The 16,360-nt window shown below is 39.1% G+C and overlaps 1 protein-coding gene across 1 annotated transcript in view; it reads right to left on the bottom strand.

Annotated features, from left to right (window-relative positions):
• ADGB (androglobin) overlaps positions 1-16,360 on the bottom strand; it is a 4,124,629-nt gene that overhangs the window by 1,040,528 nt on the left and 3,067,741 nt on the right. The window contains exon 27 of the mRNA XM_044074542.1: positions 3,470-3,657. Coding sequence (XP_043930477.1) covers positions 3,470-3,657 — 188 coding nt within the window. The remainder of the gene's footprint in view (positions 1-3,469; positions 3,658-16,360) is intronic.

The following is a 16,360-nucleotide window of genomic DNA, read 5'->3' on the forward strand; positions in this document are numbered from 1 at the left end:
TCTCACTGCTACAGAGTGGCTTCCTCCCTGAAGTAACTACTTCACCAGTCCTGGCTGCAAGTATGCAGTCTGTCTGGGTTTCCCCCAGGCTACCAGACCCACATGCTGGTCTCCAAGCCTGACTGCATGTAACTGCATAAGCATATGGTACTGCCTCATCCAAATCCTTCCCTATCAGGACATCTGCAAGATGGTAGTTCAGATTCTGTTGGGGCAGTCTGTGCTGCCCACCATGGACTCCTTTAGACCCATGAGCAGTACTGGGGGTCCCTTTCCTGTCCAGGGATGCCCTGCTTGCTAGGTATAGGTCTCCCTTCTTCCCCAACTCATCTGAAGTAGCACATTGTCCATCAGCTAACCAGATCCTCATGCCCTCAGGCAAAGTGCTAACGGGCTTGTTCCTTCACCAAAAGGTCTGCCAGCCCTTCAAAAGTGGTGACCTGACATCCACTCACCCAACTATGAAAATAAGTGCTCAGTTCAGCAACTGATTCAGACACACTTTCATCTGCCTTGCATTTATGCTCACAAAACATTTTCCTATAAATTTCATTTGTTAGCATAAAACATTCTAACAATGCTTAACAGTGCAATTAAAACAGTCAACATCAGACATTTTAGACAACAAAGTTACAGCCTTACCATGGAGTAAGGGGGTCAGGAACCGTACCCTGAACCTTTGGACAACATCATACTGTTTACATACCCTCTCAAACATATGAATGAAACTATCAAAATTATCCTCCTCTTTAAACTGAGGAAAACATTTACTGACATTGTGCTTCTGGAGTCCACTTACTCCCTTCCCCTTACCCCCATGACTCTGGCAAAGAGTCAGCATCTCCCTGTTATGCTGCCTCTGCCTCATCTTCCTCAGCTTCCAGGTGTAGCAGTTTCTCATTCTTCTTAGCCTGCAGACATCTCAATCTCTCAGCTGCTTCTATTTCCAAATGCCTGGCCTCCAACTCAAGTCTCTTTAGCTCCAGATGGAGTTTTAAGTCCTCTGTTGAAAGGTTGAGCTGCCCATTCTCTGAGGGTGGTACATCTCCACTGCCAGTCTGATCGTCCTACTGGTTGCTGTTTTCTGATACAGCTGTGACCAAATCTGCAATCATGTCTGCCTTAGTCAAGTTTCCATGCACCAGTCCCGTAGCCTGGCACATCCCAGCAAGCTGGCTCCTTGTCAGCTTTCCGTATTCCTCTGCTCACATGCTGCCTGCTCTCCCTGACTAACTAAGGTAACAAAAGAAATAAAACAATTGTGATCTGAACTAAGTATTCACTGCGTGGCTGATTTAGAGTACAAAACACCTTCAGTGATCACTCTACCCAAGCTACAGGAATTCACTCTACCCACACCACTACAAGCCAATTAGTATTTGCCAGCCAATTATGTGGTGTGGATATCCCACCACTGCCAACAATTAATATGTGATGCCCATGCACTGGCCCAGCAACCAAGGAGCCTCACTCCTCACCACTAACATCAGTGAAGGGCATCCATATAGGGAAAGGATAATAAATACCCACACAGTAAGGTACAATTTCCCTTAACAGCACACAGAGATCACAGTCAGCCTGGGGTTGGTCTCTCCCTTTCTCTCCAGGTCCCCAGTAAGACTCCCCACTGGCACAGCTATAGGGGCACCCTCTGTCAAACCAGTGCTCCGTGTCCCTTCCCCAAGTAGCTGGCACACATACACTTTGAGATAAGAGTTATATAAAACCACACAGACATTTCTGGGAAAGGCTGGCACAGGTTCTCCAACTGTGCCCCTTTTCTGCCTAGTCTAAAAGGTAGTAGCAGCTGCCACCACCCACTAATATCAGCTACTCAAAGGCCCTTCTGAAAGGGTGTCCAATTATTACTGTGCAATATTATTAACCAAATGGTAAGCATGACTGAACAGGCAAGGCTTATTAGAGTGACTTGGTACAGTATCAGTATATACATGCAATGTACTCTAGAGCTTAAATTAACTCTACATAACACAGCCACAGTTGAAAGGTTTAAAAATATGTAATAATAAATAATAAAAACAGAAGACAATAGTTCTTATTACACAGTGCTAGTCAAGAATTCAGAGATCAGAGAAATGTTTAAAATAATACAGTAGCAAATATTCTGACATCACAGAAAAACAAACTAGTCTAATCTTCCTAATTCCTAGCTATTTCTAAGTGAAAGCACAGTTTTAAATAACTTACATAGAGCAAAGCAGTGGTGGTGATGTTGGATGTTCTCAAGACAAAATGCTCTGAGCTCTGATTCTCTCTCTTTAAATTGATAACACAGAGCTGCTTCACATGACATCATTCTTCACACTTCTCTGGTGTTCCCAGGCTAACAGAAACTACATTTACATTCTTCACACCTGGTCAGAAACCAGAGCAATAAAGGACATTTATATATGCAAATTCTAGCCATTAACTCTGGTCTTAAAACAATAGGCAGGATGCCTCCCTGTAGACATATCGGCTCCGAATTTTGACATCAAAGACGGTCATAAAATGCTTGACTTAGCTTTCTTACAGCAGAGTGCACTGTTGTTACATTTTTGCAGTTCAATATCCAATGCAGTATTTTCACATTTAACAGGAAAAAGACTGTGGCTTGCATTAATATTTACAAAAGTCTATCTGGCTAGGCTGGCAGCCTTCACCTATCTTCACACTTGACATCAGTGTTGAGCATGCATAACAACTGATTTTTGATTGAAGATAGCAGATTGTAATTATCTGTAGTACTTGGAAAGTTAGATGCCCCAGTATACTAGCTAGGCGTCTCCATGATGAATAAATGGCTTTAAAAGCTGTATGATAGTTCACTCTGCCATACTTTTTTCTGTGATGGTGATGTGTATTACTACTTTTAAAGCTACAAAAATGTTTTGGATGCTATTCTGTGGCAGCTTCTGTTAATCATCTAGTACCAGAATAGAGTTTAACAGCTTAACAGTGTTAAAACATATCTTATTCCAGCATCCAAAAATGCAACAGTAGTGCTCCACAGAATGCAACATGAAGTTCTAATACTTGGCACTACACAGTAAGAAACTAAATACTGAGAATAGTCTATCTTGGGGATTTCCATTTTCTGCAATACACTGAGATCTCGGAGTTGGAATATATAGGTAGTAATAAGTGGGGGGGGGGTGATGTGACTGCAAAAAGCTTTTGTGTGTGATTTCTTTTTTCATTTTGAACATGTTTTACATTCAAATGTTTTCAAGGATTTGTAATTGCTATATTGCGAGGTGATCACAAAACAATTATGCTTTCATTAGGAAGCTGAAATTCAAATATTATCATACCATGAAGAAACTTTGCTATTGAAATAAATATGGTTTTGCAATGATCACCCCTGCATCAGGCTCCAGTCAAAACAATATTCTATACAGCAGGCTGATAGGTCATTTAAAATAACTTAAAATTACTGAAAATGTCTAATTTACACTTAGAACATTACCTGAATAGTATTTGTTTTTCATTAGGGACATAGTAGTCTCTAAGTTCCTTGACTGCAAATGAGTTATTGATGGGTTCACGAGAAAGAACTGGCAGAGGGCCAGAAGATCCAATGAGGCGGAGTCTCCATTTTCCAGCAGGCAGAGGTGCATCACCAGTATGAGCTTCTGCCACAAATGTGAATCCCTTCTGCAAAGCAAAACATAAGAGGGAGAGAGAGAGACAGGGAGAAAAACAGATACATTTAGTAAAGGAAAATCATCATTAGGCTTCTGACAATGCAATGAAATACAGGTGACACTCTTCATATTAACAATAGGCCTGAAAAAGAAAGAGAGAGATTACTGCAGCATTCAAGCTATTTCAGTTTTCTTATTACCTTTATCAGTTCTTTCAGTGGCTTGAAAATTTCCAAGTAGTACTTTGTGCCAGCATGCAAATTTTAGGCCCCTTGTATTTCAGATCATTGGTGCCTACTCATGCCTGCCAGTATATAATCAATGTAGGCTCATACTCTTTTCAGTTTTTAAATACTAAACATGGTGCCCTTAACTTAGTAAGAAGTACAACCAAAAATGTGTAAATAAGAACAAAAGAATCAACTGAGAAGGTTACAGAGCTATCTAAACTGGGTTTTGGATTATTGTCTCTTGACAACTGCAATATTCTCTCGGTCTCTTAAATATTTAATGGCAAGTTTAATGTGTCACTAATTTAGGCTGTATTGCTTCAAGGAGTGATTCAGCACTCAAAGCATCATAGACATCATAGACATCATAGATTAGTACTAGGCTAACTGCCCTTGTAGGCCATTTTAAGCCTAGTCAATTATCCCTTGTGAGATTCAAACCCTGTACCTTGTGTTTATAAGGCAAACACCTTAACCATTAGGCCACCCTCCCAACCCATGTGGGCAGTATTTCAGTCAATGCCCTTATAAATCCAAAGGGAGAAGGGAACATATCAAAGCAGCCCAAAGAATTACTGTCTTAACTCAGGGCTAAGAAAACAGATTACAGTTTTGTTAATCAGGTGAATTTCTTGCCATGTAAATACTTCAGATACATCCTAAGTGAAAACCTTTACAATGAAAACAAGAGATTGCTGCTGTTCTAGTAGAGTGTGGCTTTACCACTCATCTCAATATTCACCATGCACAACACAGAAAAAAATGTACCTATCATGACGCTTAATGCATTAGCACCTAAGTGGTGTGGAATGTCAAACATCTAGCAGCCTACACACATCTTGTATTTCTGAAAAATAAACTTAGAAAATACAAAATACCTCGTAAAGAATTGCCCAGAAAACAACCTGTAGTAGGACAAGATTAATGCTACTTCACAGTTAAAAACTCAGTACAAAAGTAAAAAATCTCCAGTCAAGCGATTTCGTTCATAAAAATTCAGGACTGCAGCAAAACATATGCAGCTTTACAAGTAGTTTAAATAGTGTAAAAAACAACACCTCCCATCAATTAAAATTAGTGACATCATCACTACTTAAAGGTCCAGTGTGATTTAAAATCAGAAACTAAAAAAGTCATGTTAAAATAGTAGATTTGTATTTCAAAACAGGCATTAGGGAACAGCAATCATTAATACCTGGACTAGTACTTGCACTTAACCTCAGTTGCCAAAAAAATTCCATTGTTTTCCAGTTTATTTTGCCAATCCCCCTGCATGTCTTCCTTCACTGTCTGTAAAATACCAAATTGGAAATCAATGGAAAGGGAAGAATTTTCTCGGTGCCTAAATAAACCAGTGCATACAGATGCTCATAAATATGTTTTCGAAAGGGTTACTCCGTTTTCCAAGCAAGCTGCAACTGAATGCAAGATGTCATTAAGGCATACATTAGCAGCTTGCCAGTAGCAGCGGTAACAATTTCTTTAACTTTTATTTTCCAGTGCTCCTTCTACATGTAGTAATTTGCATGCGATTTTCCACATAGAGATAGACATGTTTAATGACGTACACATTACTACATAACATAAAAATGCTTCTACAAACAAACCCACAGGTCTTTGCAGGTATTTGCAGGCTGCTTCACAGGCTAAAAATAAGTAAACAGGAAAAGTGTACCTTAAAGACGAATGCTACAGTCCTTTTGTATCATTCACTTAGCTAAACAGGGAAACTATCTGGAGGCCAAGACATTACAAAAAAAATAAATAAATAAAAAGACCAGTAAATACGGAATCCCTTAAGACATTAGCTCATTCTGAGGTCATGCATCCCTTGTGCCCTGCTGTTTCCAAATAATGAATCACGTTTGTGAAAAACTGATGCACAAAATAGGGACAGAATGTAAACATTGCTCTTAGAAACTTTTTGGACACTGAAGAAATCGCTATTTATGTATTATCCAACCTTGAAATGTGGTTGCGATAATACGTAAGTACCCATTTTTTATTAACCAGACAAAAACTTTCATATAACAACAAGAAGTTCCTCTATGAGTGCATGTTTATTGAGATATTTACAGAAATATGGAACATGTGTCATTGTATAATTATCAGTATAAATAACATTAGACATTGCTCAAGTTCCGAGACAGTGTTTTTCAACAACATATGAGGTTTCACCTGATGTCATGAGACAGTTTGTAAGTCACTTGCTTTTTGAAATATTAAGTACATATGGAAATATTTATTTTCATAATTACTACCAAACAACTAACAATATCTCTGGTACAATGTGATATGAAAGGACACAGACAATGAATTTTCCTGTCTCCCACCATGGAATATCACACCATACCCCTCAATATCATGAAGGACTCTCTGGTATGAAAATATGAACATAAATATGAATAATAAGGGATGAACAGTGATTAACTTCCCTGCTGCAGGACATCCTACATTAACATTCTTGGTATCATTTTGTTAATAACCCCTTGCTCTGTCTAATAATGCTTATTATTCACTGGTAAGTCACTGAGTTAAAGAAGCCAACCCCCAAAAAAATCTGGACGCAATATGGAGATAAATGGAGACACATGTCATCTTGTTTGGCCAACCTAGAGGTATGCTTATCATTGATCTATATAGAGACACCTCCCCCTTTAGCCCTTGTCTGTGCAGCTACTGGTCTAAGCTCAGTATGGCACCAACACTTTCTTAGCCTCTCTACTGGACAAACCATTGCAACCACCTTTTTAACCTTTTTATTACCCTCTCTCCTTTATGGTGCTCCTCTCCTCACTAATATCCAAAATTCTACAAAATCCAAACTTAATATGTGTTACAACAAAATAGCCAAATTTGCCACCAAGGCCAACTTCTTGTCCCACCACTGTAACTCACTGAAATAATTAGGCTGGCTGGAACTCCCCCATCATCTCTCATTCACCCAAATAACTACAGTGCACAAAATAATCTATAGATCCCCAGACTGTCCTGCTCTCCCGACTCTACTTGCCAAATACTAACCCAGCAGGCAACTAAGATCTGAAAATCATCTACTTCTGTTGTTGTTGTTGTTTGTCTTTCGGCTTTTCCTGGTTAGGGATCACCACAGCGGAACTCCGGTCCGCTAATGATTGGCAGTAGATTTTCACGAATGCCGAGGTGCCAGCTCGACGTCCAACCTTCAACGAAGGCATGCCCATTTACGCATGTCTTTCGAATGCCACCCAACCACGGGAAGGACATGCAGACTCCACACAGAAGGCACTCCCCACACTCCAGCTGGGAATCAAATGGGAGAACCTCTTGCTGTGAGGCAACAACACTGCCGCTGCACCACTAATAGTAGAAAATTCCACCATACCTGCTGGTCAACTCCTCTATTCATTCACCATTGCCAAACCAAACTATGGAACTCACTTCCACCTTCTATAAGAAACACAGGCAGCACCACCACCTTCAAACAAATACTGAAAAGTCATCTCAACTCTTCCTGGCTATGTTCCTGCTCTATAACCTATCCTCTTCATTCTCTTTATATGATAACTAAACTCCTATGCTTTTTGCTACTACTGTCTGATGATATTTTCTCCATATTTATTATTTTTTCATCACTTGTTGATACTGATACAATAATGCTGATTAATATATCTGTGTTTATACCTCTCTGATTGAATTCATCTGGCATCCAGCTAAATTCCTGCTTTTAGGTATATATTATGTCTATATTACTATAATCAAGCCAACTAAATTCCTGCTTTTATGTATATATTCTGTATATATTACTGCAATCACTATGTGTAACACTGTTTCTACTTCTGTACCAATTAATGTTTAATTTTTTTCTCTATCTATGTTCTTGTTGGACCTTTTCTCTCCAGGCCACCACTGAAAATGGGCTCTTTTAGGCCCAGTGGACTTTCCTGATAAACAAATGCAATAAAATAAAAATAAATAAATAAAATAAATAGGGGTGTGAGCCGAAGGTATACAAAAAAAGGCACTATATGCTTGAATGAGTTAAAACAGTGTGATTAGAGTCTGTTAAACCTGATTGCCTTGTATAAAAGTATAAAGTTCAGATTTAGTAATAGAAGTTATTCAGTCCAGGTAATATCAATTGTTTTCTGCATAACTAGGATATGCATGAAATATTCCCTATGTTTTCTTGGCAGAAAAATACTGTGAAATGAACAGATTGATGCAGGTTCTCTGTCACTGCCTTAAGTATTAACATACTCTTGGTTTTAGTTAATCCTATTTCATAGGTTTATAGGTGATTACTAGGCTAATGGCACAAGGGCCTTTACAAGCCTAGCCAGTAATACCCAGGATATGACAATACTGTATTTTAATTTCACAGATATGGGACGGGGTAGTATCAGGGTAGTGAGTCTTTGGGTGTTGGAGCCCTGAGTCATTCTACAGACTGTCTCTGTGCATAAGGGACATGGGCAGTAGCCCAGGAGGGAATTTATGGTTCTCCTTCCATTTATCCAAATTATTTTTGAAGAGAGTAGGGGGCACGCTTTGTTTTATGAAGATGGGAAGTTTATTCCATAGACAAGGTAACCTTTGGGATATGAATCTGTCTCTCCAGTAAGTTCTGTTAGAGTCACAAACAAGGTTCAGGTTCATGGAATGCGTTACCCTTGTATAATTTTTCTTGCGAATATGTAACATTTTCATCAGGGCTAGATTACAGGATGCCTTATAGGTCAAGCATAAGTCCCTCTCAATAAACGATATGAGACAGAGTAAAGGGACAGGGCCTTTAGTTGGTCTGCATAAGACGTGTCTCATGCTTTGTAATTTTTTTTAGTGAGATACCTCTGGGGCCACTCCATTTGGTGTAAGTGCCTGATTAGCTACATGCAGAAGAGAGCATTGTACTTGATTATGTCCCAGATGAGGGCCAGGTAAAATGGCACTGTGACTTCCTTTGATCTTGATGTCATGCCTTTACTTATAAGTTGACCCACACAGAAGGATTTCCTCACTACTGCAGCTACCTGGTGGTCAAAGTTTAGTTTGCTATCTATCTGTGTTCCTAAGTACCTCACCACTTGTTCTACCTTTAGGGGTGTGCTACAAATGTTATAATTTGTAGGAATATCTGATTTACCGAAGGGTATGATTATGCATTTTTAGCATTTAGTCTCAGACCATGGTTTTGGCACCAGTCTTTTGTCACTTTTAAGTCAATCTGTAGGATGTCAGCATTGTTTAGGGGATTCAATGATTGCTCCCAGCTTACAATCATCAATGATTTTCGTGAGCCAAAGGCCCCCAACATCGGCCTTCACTTCAGAGAAGTATATACCAAACAGGAGGGGTCCCAACACCGAGCCCTGTGGGACACCTCCAGTAAAAGGTTTCTTATCAGAAGTGGATTATCCAGACATGTTTCTTGTCAGTAAGCCAGTTGGTGAACCATCTGATGATTTAGGAGTTTATGCCTAACTCAGTATATTTATCTATGATCCTCAAGTGGGGGATTGTGTCAAAAGCTATCACCAGGTTTAGAGAAGTGGTGTGTATCATTTTACCCTCATCCATGGCCCTGGTGACTTTCTCAAAGAAGTCCAGCAAATTGAACATGCAAAACCTCCCTTTGACAAAGGCAAATTGGATCTGGCCCAGTTTTTGCAGAGTTCATATGTCATTATTGATCAGGTCCATGATAATTCTCGCCATGGCCTTGCAAATAAGACTGATCAAGCTTGTGAGTCTGCAGTTCCCTGGATCAGCTGATGGGCCCACCTTGTGCAGAAGGACACCTGTTGCAGTTCTCCATTTTTCTGGGACAAAGCCTGTCTGGTGGTTGGGGTTAAAGAGGGTTTCTAGTGGCCATAATAGATTCTGTTTTAAGCTATTTAAAAATCATCCTGGAATGCTGTCGGGACCCGTGTAGGCTGTGTATTCGGCTTTAGCAAGTGCAGTAAAGACCTGTTCCCTCATAATGACTGGTAGGGGAATGGTTGCAGGTATTTCTTTGGTTGAGCTAGGAGGTGATGGGGGTAAATTTGAAATTAATTTGTCGGCCAGCATGTTTGCTATAGTTTCAGGCTGGGTGCAAGTGTTGCCATTCATGATTAACTCAGCACATTGCTGAGTGTTTCCCCTGAGGCTACAAACATAATTAAAAACAGTCTTATGGTTAATTTTCACCTGGGAGGCTATCTTTGCTCAGCTCTCTAATTTGCCTGTTTCAACAGGTTAGTGTCTTTTTGCACTGATTTGTCTGTCCCTTCTTTGCTTTGGAGATAATGTTTTTCTTTTTGCTGAATAGCATGTTTATGCTAGGGGTCCACTGGATTGGTTTATTTTTGCCAGTAATCATAGGTTTGACTTGGACAGGTACTGCCTCCACTATGCAGCTATGAATGTGGTTGTACAGCGATTCTGTGTGCAGCTCAGACTAGGCCTCAGTGTTATCTGGGTTTGGAGGGGCTTGGAAGTTTAATAAGCTATCACTTAGTTTGAGGTAATTGGCCTTAGCAAAGTTCTTAACAGGTTTGGAGTTTAATGGGGGTTTTAGGTTAGTTTTAATACTAAAGGAGAATTCTAAGAATTCAGGTGGTGATGCTCTCTATGCCAACTCCATCGGAAAGGCTTGGAATTCCCTTCCAAACAACCTAAGACTTATGACCTTGCTTCATCAATTCAAAAATAATCTTAAAGAATACCTCAAGTCACACTGGTTATGCCCTTGTCCTAAACCAGACTAAACCCAAAGATCTCATACCACCTTAGTCTCATCCCCATTTCAGAGATTATAATCTCAACCTCTTGGCTTCACATTGTAACCATGTTTTAGACTATCTACATATTATCTGAATGTTTTATAATCAGTATGTATAGACTGCTGTTTTCTTTCATCTTTATGTTAAAGCTATTTCTTCTGCATGTAAATGTATTGTGTCTTCTCATTATGTTGGAGCTTTTCTCCCCGGGCCTCTACTGAAAAAGGACATGTATCCAGCTAGACTAGCCCGGTCAACAAATGTAAAATAAAAATAAAAATAAATAAATAAATAAATTTTGTGGTCAGATCTTTCCAGGGAGGAGTTAATGCATGGGAGGGAGCAGCATCCCCCCATGTTCGTGATTACTATGTCTAAGATATTGTGCCTCTAGTTGGGAAGCTAACTAGTTGCTCTAGGGTGTTTGCATTGATGAAGTCCAAAAACCTCTGAGCAAGTGAATTATAGGTTGTATAAGTCTCCCAGTTTATGGAGGGGTAGTTGAAGTCACCCATAAGTATTGTGTTAGGCTGAATGTTAACAGATTCCAGTAGGTTTAGGTAGGAGGTGTGGTTTCCCAGACTCATGTTAGGGGATCTGTGGTTAGCAAGGATATGATAAGTGGTTACACCTATGCTTAGTTGGGCATTGAGTAGCTCAAGTGAGTCATGCTGATGGATCAGTCTAATAGTGCACTTGCCCTTTACAAACACTGAGAAACCTCCTCCCTTTGTTTTATCCTGAGCTGAGTGGGATCAAAATGTATAAAAAGCATTGTAGCCTTTGATAGCTGGGGTGCACTCTGGTTCTGAATCATGTTTCTGTGATTGCATATACATCTGCATTCTCCAGGGTGAGGAGTGCTTCCAGGGGGTGCAGTTTTTTTTATTTAGACTCCTAGCATTGAGTAGCAGTTATTTTTGTTATGTTGGAGGGTTTAATGACTTGGCATGGCCTAAAAAAGGCACAACTGGGTTACGTCAAGTTTTTGAAAGTGGCCAGAAGCCAAGTGGTGACAAGTGCAAACCATCTCTGGCAAAGCATTGTGGTTTGTCAATAATGTCTCCCCAGGCTGACAGATATTGGATCCCCTTGTTGTGACACCAGAAACTAAGACAATTATTGAAGTCAGTCATTTTTTGTTGGTACTGTGGCATCATCATAGGTGAAGGTAGAATGCTACTCAAAGCTAGATTCATACCCACCTGGGACATGCATTCAGAGAGCGAGGTACGTCTTAGGCCATTTATGCCCACATTGACTATGACTGTGTCATACTGGTACATATGGTTTAAAGTCCTAAGTGCATGCACGATCAGGTGGATCCTAACTCCAGACAGACACCTCACTGTGGACCTCTCCTTGTTTAGCCTGGTAAGGGGGACATCAGTATGTCTTATAATGGAATCTCCAATAACTAGAATGTTTGGGTGTGTGGTGTGTTACCTTATGGGCTTGGAAGCGGGGCTACTATGATTTTCAGAGTTATATGTTTTGTGAGATGTTGTCTTTTTTGAGTGTGTGCAGGGCCACTGAAAGCCCCTTTCAGGAGATCTTGGGGTCTGGGTAGATTACAAGTGAGTATCTCCCCATATGCTGGTCTATGTGTTTGTCCCTTAGTGTTGGTAGTAAGTGTTTTTTTTGGTGTAACGCTAACAACCTGGTTTGCATTTTTTCAGTGTGTATGTGAGTGCTTTGCCTCCAATGACATTGTGTATCTACACCTCTCACACAGTGTGTTTGTCTGTTCTAAAATTAAAGGAAAATGTGAAGGGGAAGAGCAGAAGCACTGGTGTAAGGGTAGCAGTTCAAAATAAACAGTTCATCACTTCTTGGTAATACAATAATTTAAGTACTGCAGTGATCTGCAGTCACTAGTGGTTCATAGTGTTCCAACAGGCCTTTTCAGCTCTATGGCAGTAAATGGGAAATTTAAGTGTATGGCTAATCTACACCAGGAACCAAAGGACCAATATGAGAACAACAGTGCCAAAAAAGGACAAAGCAGAAAAATGGGTATTGTAAGCAAGCTTAAGACATTAAGAAGCATGCAAAGCCTTCAGTAATACTGAGGAAAGGAAGAACAGTAGGAACAAGAGAATAAAGAAAGTGTTTCAACTACAACTTTATTAAAGTTAAAACATATTACTACTATAATATTGAGAAAGAAAAACAATACAATAAATACCAAAAACAATCAAACAATAACAAAAGTTATATGTAAACAATGAGCAACAGACAGTTAAAATAACACATGTGACTTGTCTGGGGGGTACTCATTAAAACTGAGATTAAAAAAGTACTACTTACAGGAACTCTTAAAGAAAAACAGTATGAACAGCTCTGAAAGCCATTAGGACAGTAGATTCCACAGTCATAAAACCTGGTAAGTAAATGGATGCATGAATACTAGATGTTTCAAATCACATCTGGAGGACTACCACAAGCACATGGGAGGAACAGCACAATAACAAAGAAGGGCAGTATGGAATAATAAGTTATTTCTAGTAAAAGGGATGCTGTTTTTTTGCAGGGACAAATAAAAAACTGCAAAACTTAGAAAAGAATGTGGAATCAAATAAGGAGTCAGTACAATTTCCACAATACAGACATAGTGTGTTGATGAGTAGTTTGATTGTGGAGTGTTGCACAAGCCATAATCAAGCAAACATGAGTGTTGTGAGCCTTGTGATAGAGGGTAATACAATACTCAAGGTGGGAAGGGATTAAACACTTAAAGACTATAGAGTCATCCTCTTAAAATATAATCCTGGAAATATTCCTCAAATGGAAGCAGGAATTACTTTAATATGTCAGATGATCATCCGGAATAATACCATATTACACACCTATTCTGTTGGTGCCATCAGGAAAGAACAGAGGAAGCAGAACAGTAGATAAGCTTCTCAAAGCGGTACACACTGCTCAGCTATGGCCTCAATTCAAGATGTAATAACCTCCAAACAACTGGCTAACAATCAAAACTGAAGGGACTCTAAACTGCCTGTCAAAAAAATCTACACAAGCCATCCAATCAGGAGGGAAAAAGAAGTGAAGCTGAGAGTCATCAACGTAGCAATGTCAAACTCCTCACCCAATAAAATCCCTTATGGGCAGCATAACAGTTCTGAAGAACAATAGGTCCAAGACTAAATCTCCTGACAGTCTGCCCAAATTGTGGGAATAAAACAAATTCTAACTTAATACGAAACTTGAGGCATGACCCAAGAGGTAGAAGGAAAGACCTCAGGTGGTTGATCAGGATACCACAATCAACAGGGTCAAATGCCACTAAGAGATCAAGTAGGACAAGAACAGAACAGGCACATGGATCCCTAAACAAAAAAATAATTCACAACCTTAATAAGGGTTAAGGAGTTCTGAATCTCTAGTTTTGTTGGGTAATACAGCAATTTTAAGCAGGACAAACCTCTGCAATCACTAATAATTCTGAATGCATAAGAAGAACTTTTAAATGTTAAAAGAACAAGTAGGTAAAGTCAGAGGCCCAAGAGCAGGTCACAGTGCTCTAGCAGAGTGAATATTAACTTGCCCTTCACAGCATGGATCAGATTATGAATGGCTTTATAAATAACGTAAGGGACATCTGACAGTGGTAACTCAGAGAATATTAGACAGAACAGTAGGTAAGGGGCAAATGAGACTGGGATGCAAGCCACAGTTGAGGTAGACAGGATAAGGGAGTGATAAACTAGGATACGGGGCAAAAAAATGCAGGTACAGCTATGTAGCCAAGGGAAAAGCATGCATAAGGAATGAGTATGCAAGGTAGAGGACAACATCTAAGAGGAAAATGAAAAGCAGGGACAAATTCAGTGGAGGATATTGATGGGTTAGATATGCAAGCTGTGGCATAGCAAAGGAACATGTTCTACTAATGGCAGTTTCATCAAGTGGATTTCTATGGTAGCCAAAAAACTGAATTACTGGTTCAAAGAGTTTATAGTTTCTGACAATTTTGTTGAAATGTCTTTTAATATACATTTTATTTCTGTGACAGCTTAGTTTAGACTGAGTTGTTTGAACTGCAGTTGCAGGTGTATTTTTTGTGTTGTAGAGATGACAGTTCTACAGAGGTGGTTTGGGATGAATTGGCAGTACAGGTCATATTTAACCCTTCTTTGCAGTTTTCCTACTATGGCATTAATGCATCTGAGTAAGGAGTTTTGGGGGCCAAGCCCATATGGGAAACTTTAGAACCACTGTACTCTTTTTCTGCCTCTAATGAACCAGATGCCTTACTGGTTAAGTAACTACTTTTAAAATAATCAAAGATTTAACAAAAATGAAAAAGAAACAATGTAGGATTAAATGCAATGCAAAAAAGGTAGAAACAGTTCAGTGTACAAAATCAACAAAAGCAAAATATGATGAATAAAAATACAGATAACATTTTGCAGAGAATCTATGACAACATTTAAAATACAATAAATGCGTTCAACAATAGAAGAAAATGAAATATTGTCAATAAACAAAATAAACAAACAAACTCTTTAATCTAACTCGCTCCACTGGTTGCATTCACAAGAGCATAGAATACAGTCATCTTAATGCCATTACAATTCTAAATCTTCTAGACTTTGTTATATGTTTGTGAGCCACACATATATCCTCCCATTGTTTATCTGTGAAATGCTTATTCAATATCTCTTCCAAATCCTTTCTAACCTCCTCTGATTGATTCCTATAATTATCAAACAATATATTATATGCCCTATGAATTATCACTTTTTTAACAGCAGCTTCTTTTCTAGATTCTAGTAATAATTCTGTCACTGCTCGCCTTTCACTTGGGATCCTGCTATTCCTTTTTCTTTGCCTATATTCTGATATCAATCCTTGTTAGGGAAGGCGATCTCTATTGTGCAGTCCAGTTGTATTCTAGGCCTCTTCAAATTCTATTACCTTTCCTTCTCAGATTATTTGCTCCCAATACCTTGGTTCCTGTGCCAGTTTTCTCCAGTAAATTCCAGGACCTCATGCCTATTCTATGTATCCCTAAATGCAGACATCACTATCGGCAGAATCTTCTTTCCCCATTCCAGTGTTGGCTTAGTTATTAGAGTACTTTCTGCTACTTTATGAATACAATCGTCTGTTATGTCTACTGTTATTCTCATTAAGGAAATCCCAGTCTCTCCTCATTTCCTGAGCTTCCCCCTGTGTCATCATCACCCCCTTCCTTTTTGAATTATAGCTTTCTGCTTCTGCTATATATAGAAGCCTTAATAGTGTAGCTCGAAATACCCTTTCAAATCAGGTAATCCCAAATCACCTTGTTCTATTGGAAGGATCAACTTATCCCACTTGACTCTTGCCCTCATACTCTCCCAGATAAAATCTTTCAATTCTTTATTAATTGCTATCCACAACTTCTCCTCTGGTTGATAAAAATATGCCTGACCTGCGTATAAAACTAAAGGGACTAAAACATTTTCACTGCTTGTATCTTGCTATCCATATCCATAAAACAGAACTTCCATTATCTTAGTTTTTCCATTATCTTTTTAGTCTCTTCTCACATATTCTTAGCTGCCATAACAGAATCCTTTTTAACCCATACTGCTAAGTACTTAATTTTATCATGTCTCCATAAATATGGGCATTGATGAACCAATTCATGTTTGGGTACATAGATTACAGCTATTGCTTTTGTTTTATCTTTATTAATTTTGCATCTCAAAAAGTCTTGAGACTGTCTCAAAATGTTCCACAA

Source organism: Protopterus annectens, chromosome 1.part0 (assembly GCF_019279795.1).
Source record: "Protopterus annectens isolate FY-2018-M chromosome 1.part0, PAN1.0, whole genome shotgun sequence".
Lineage (NCBI taxonomy): Eukaryota > Metazoa > Chordata > Ceratodontiformes > Protopteridae > Protopterus > Protopterus annectens.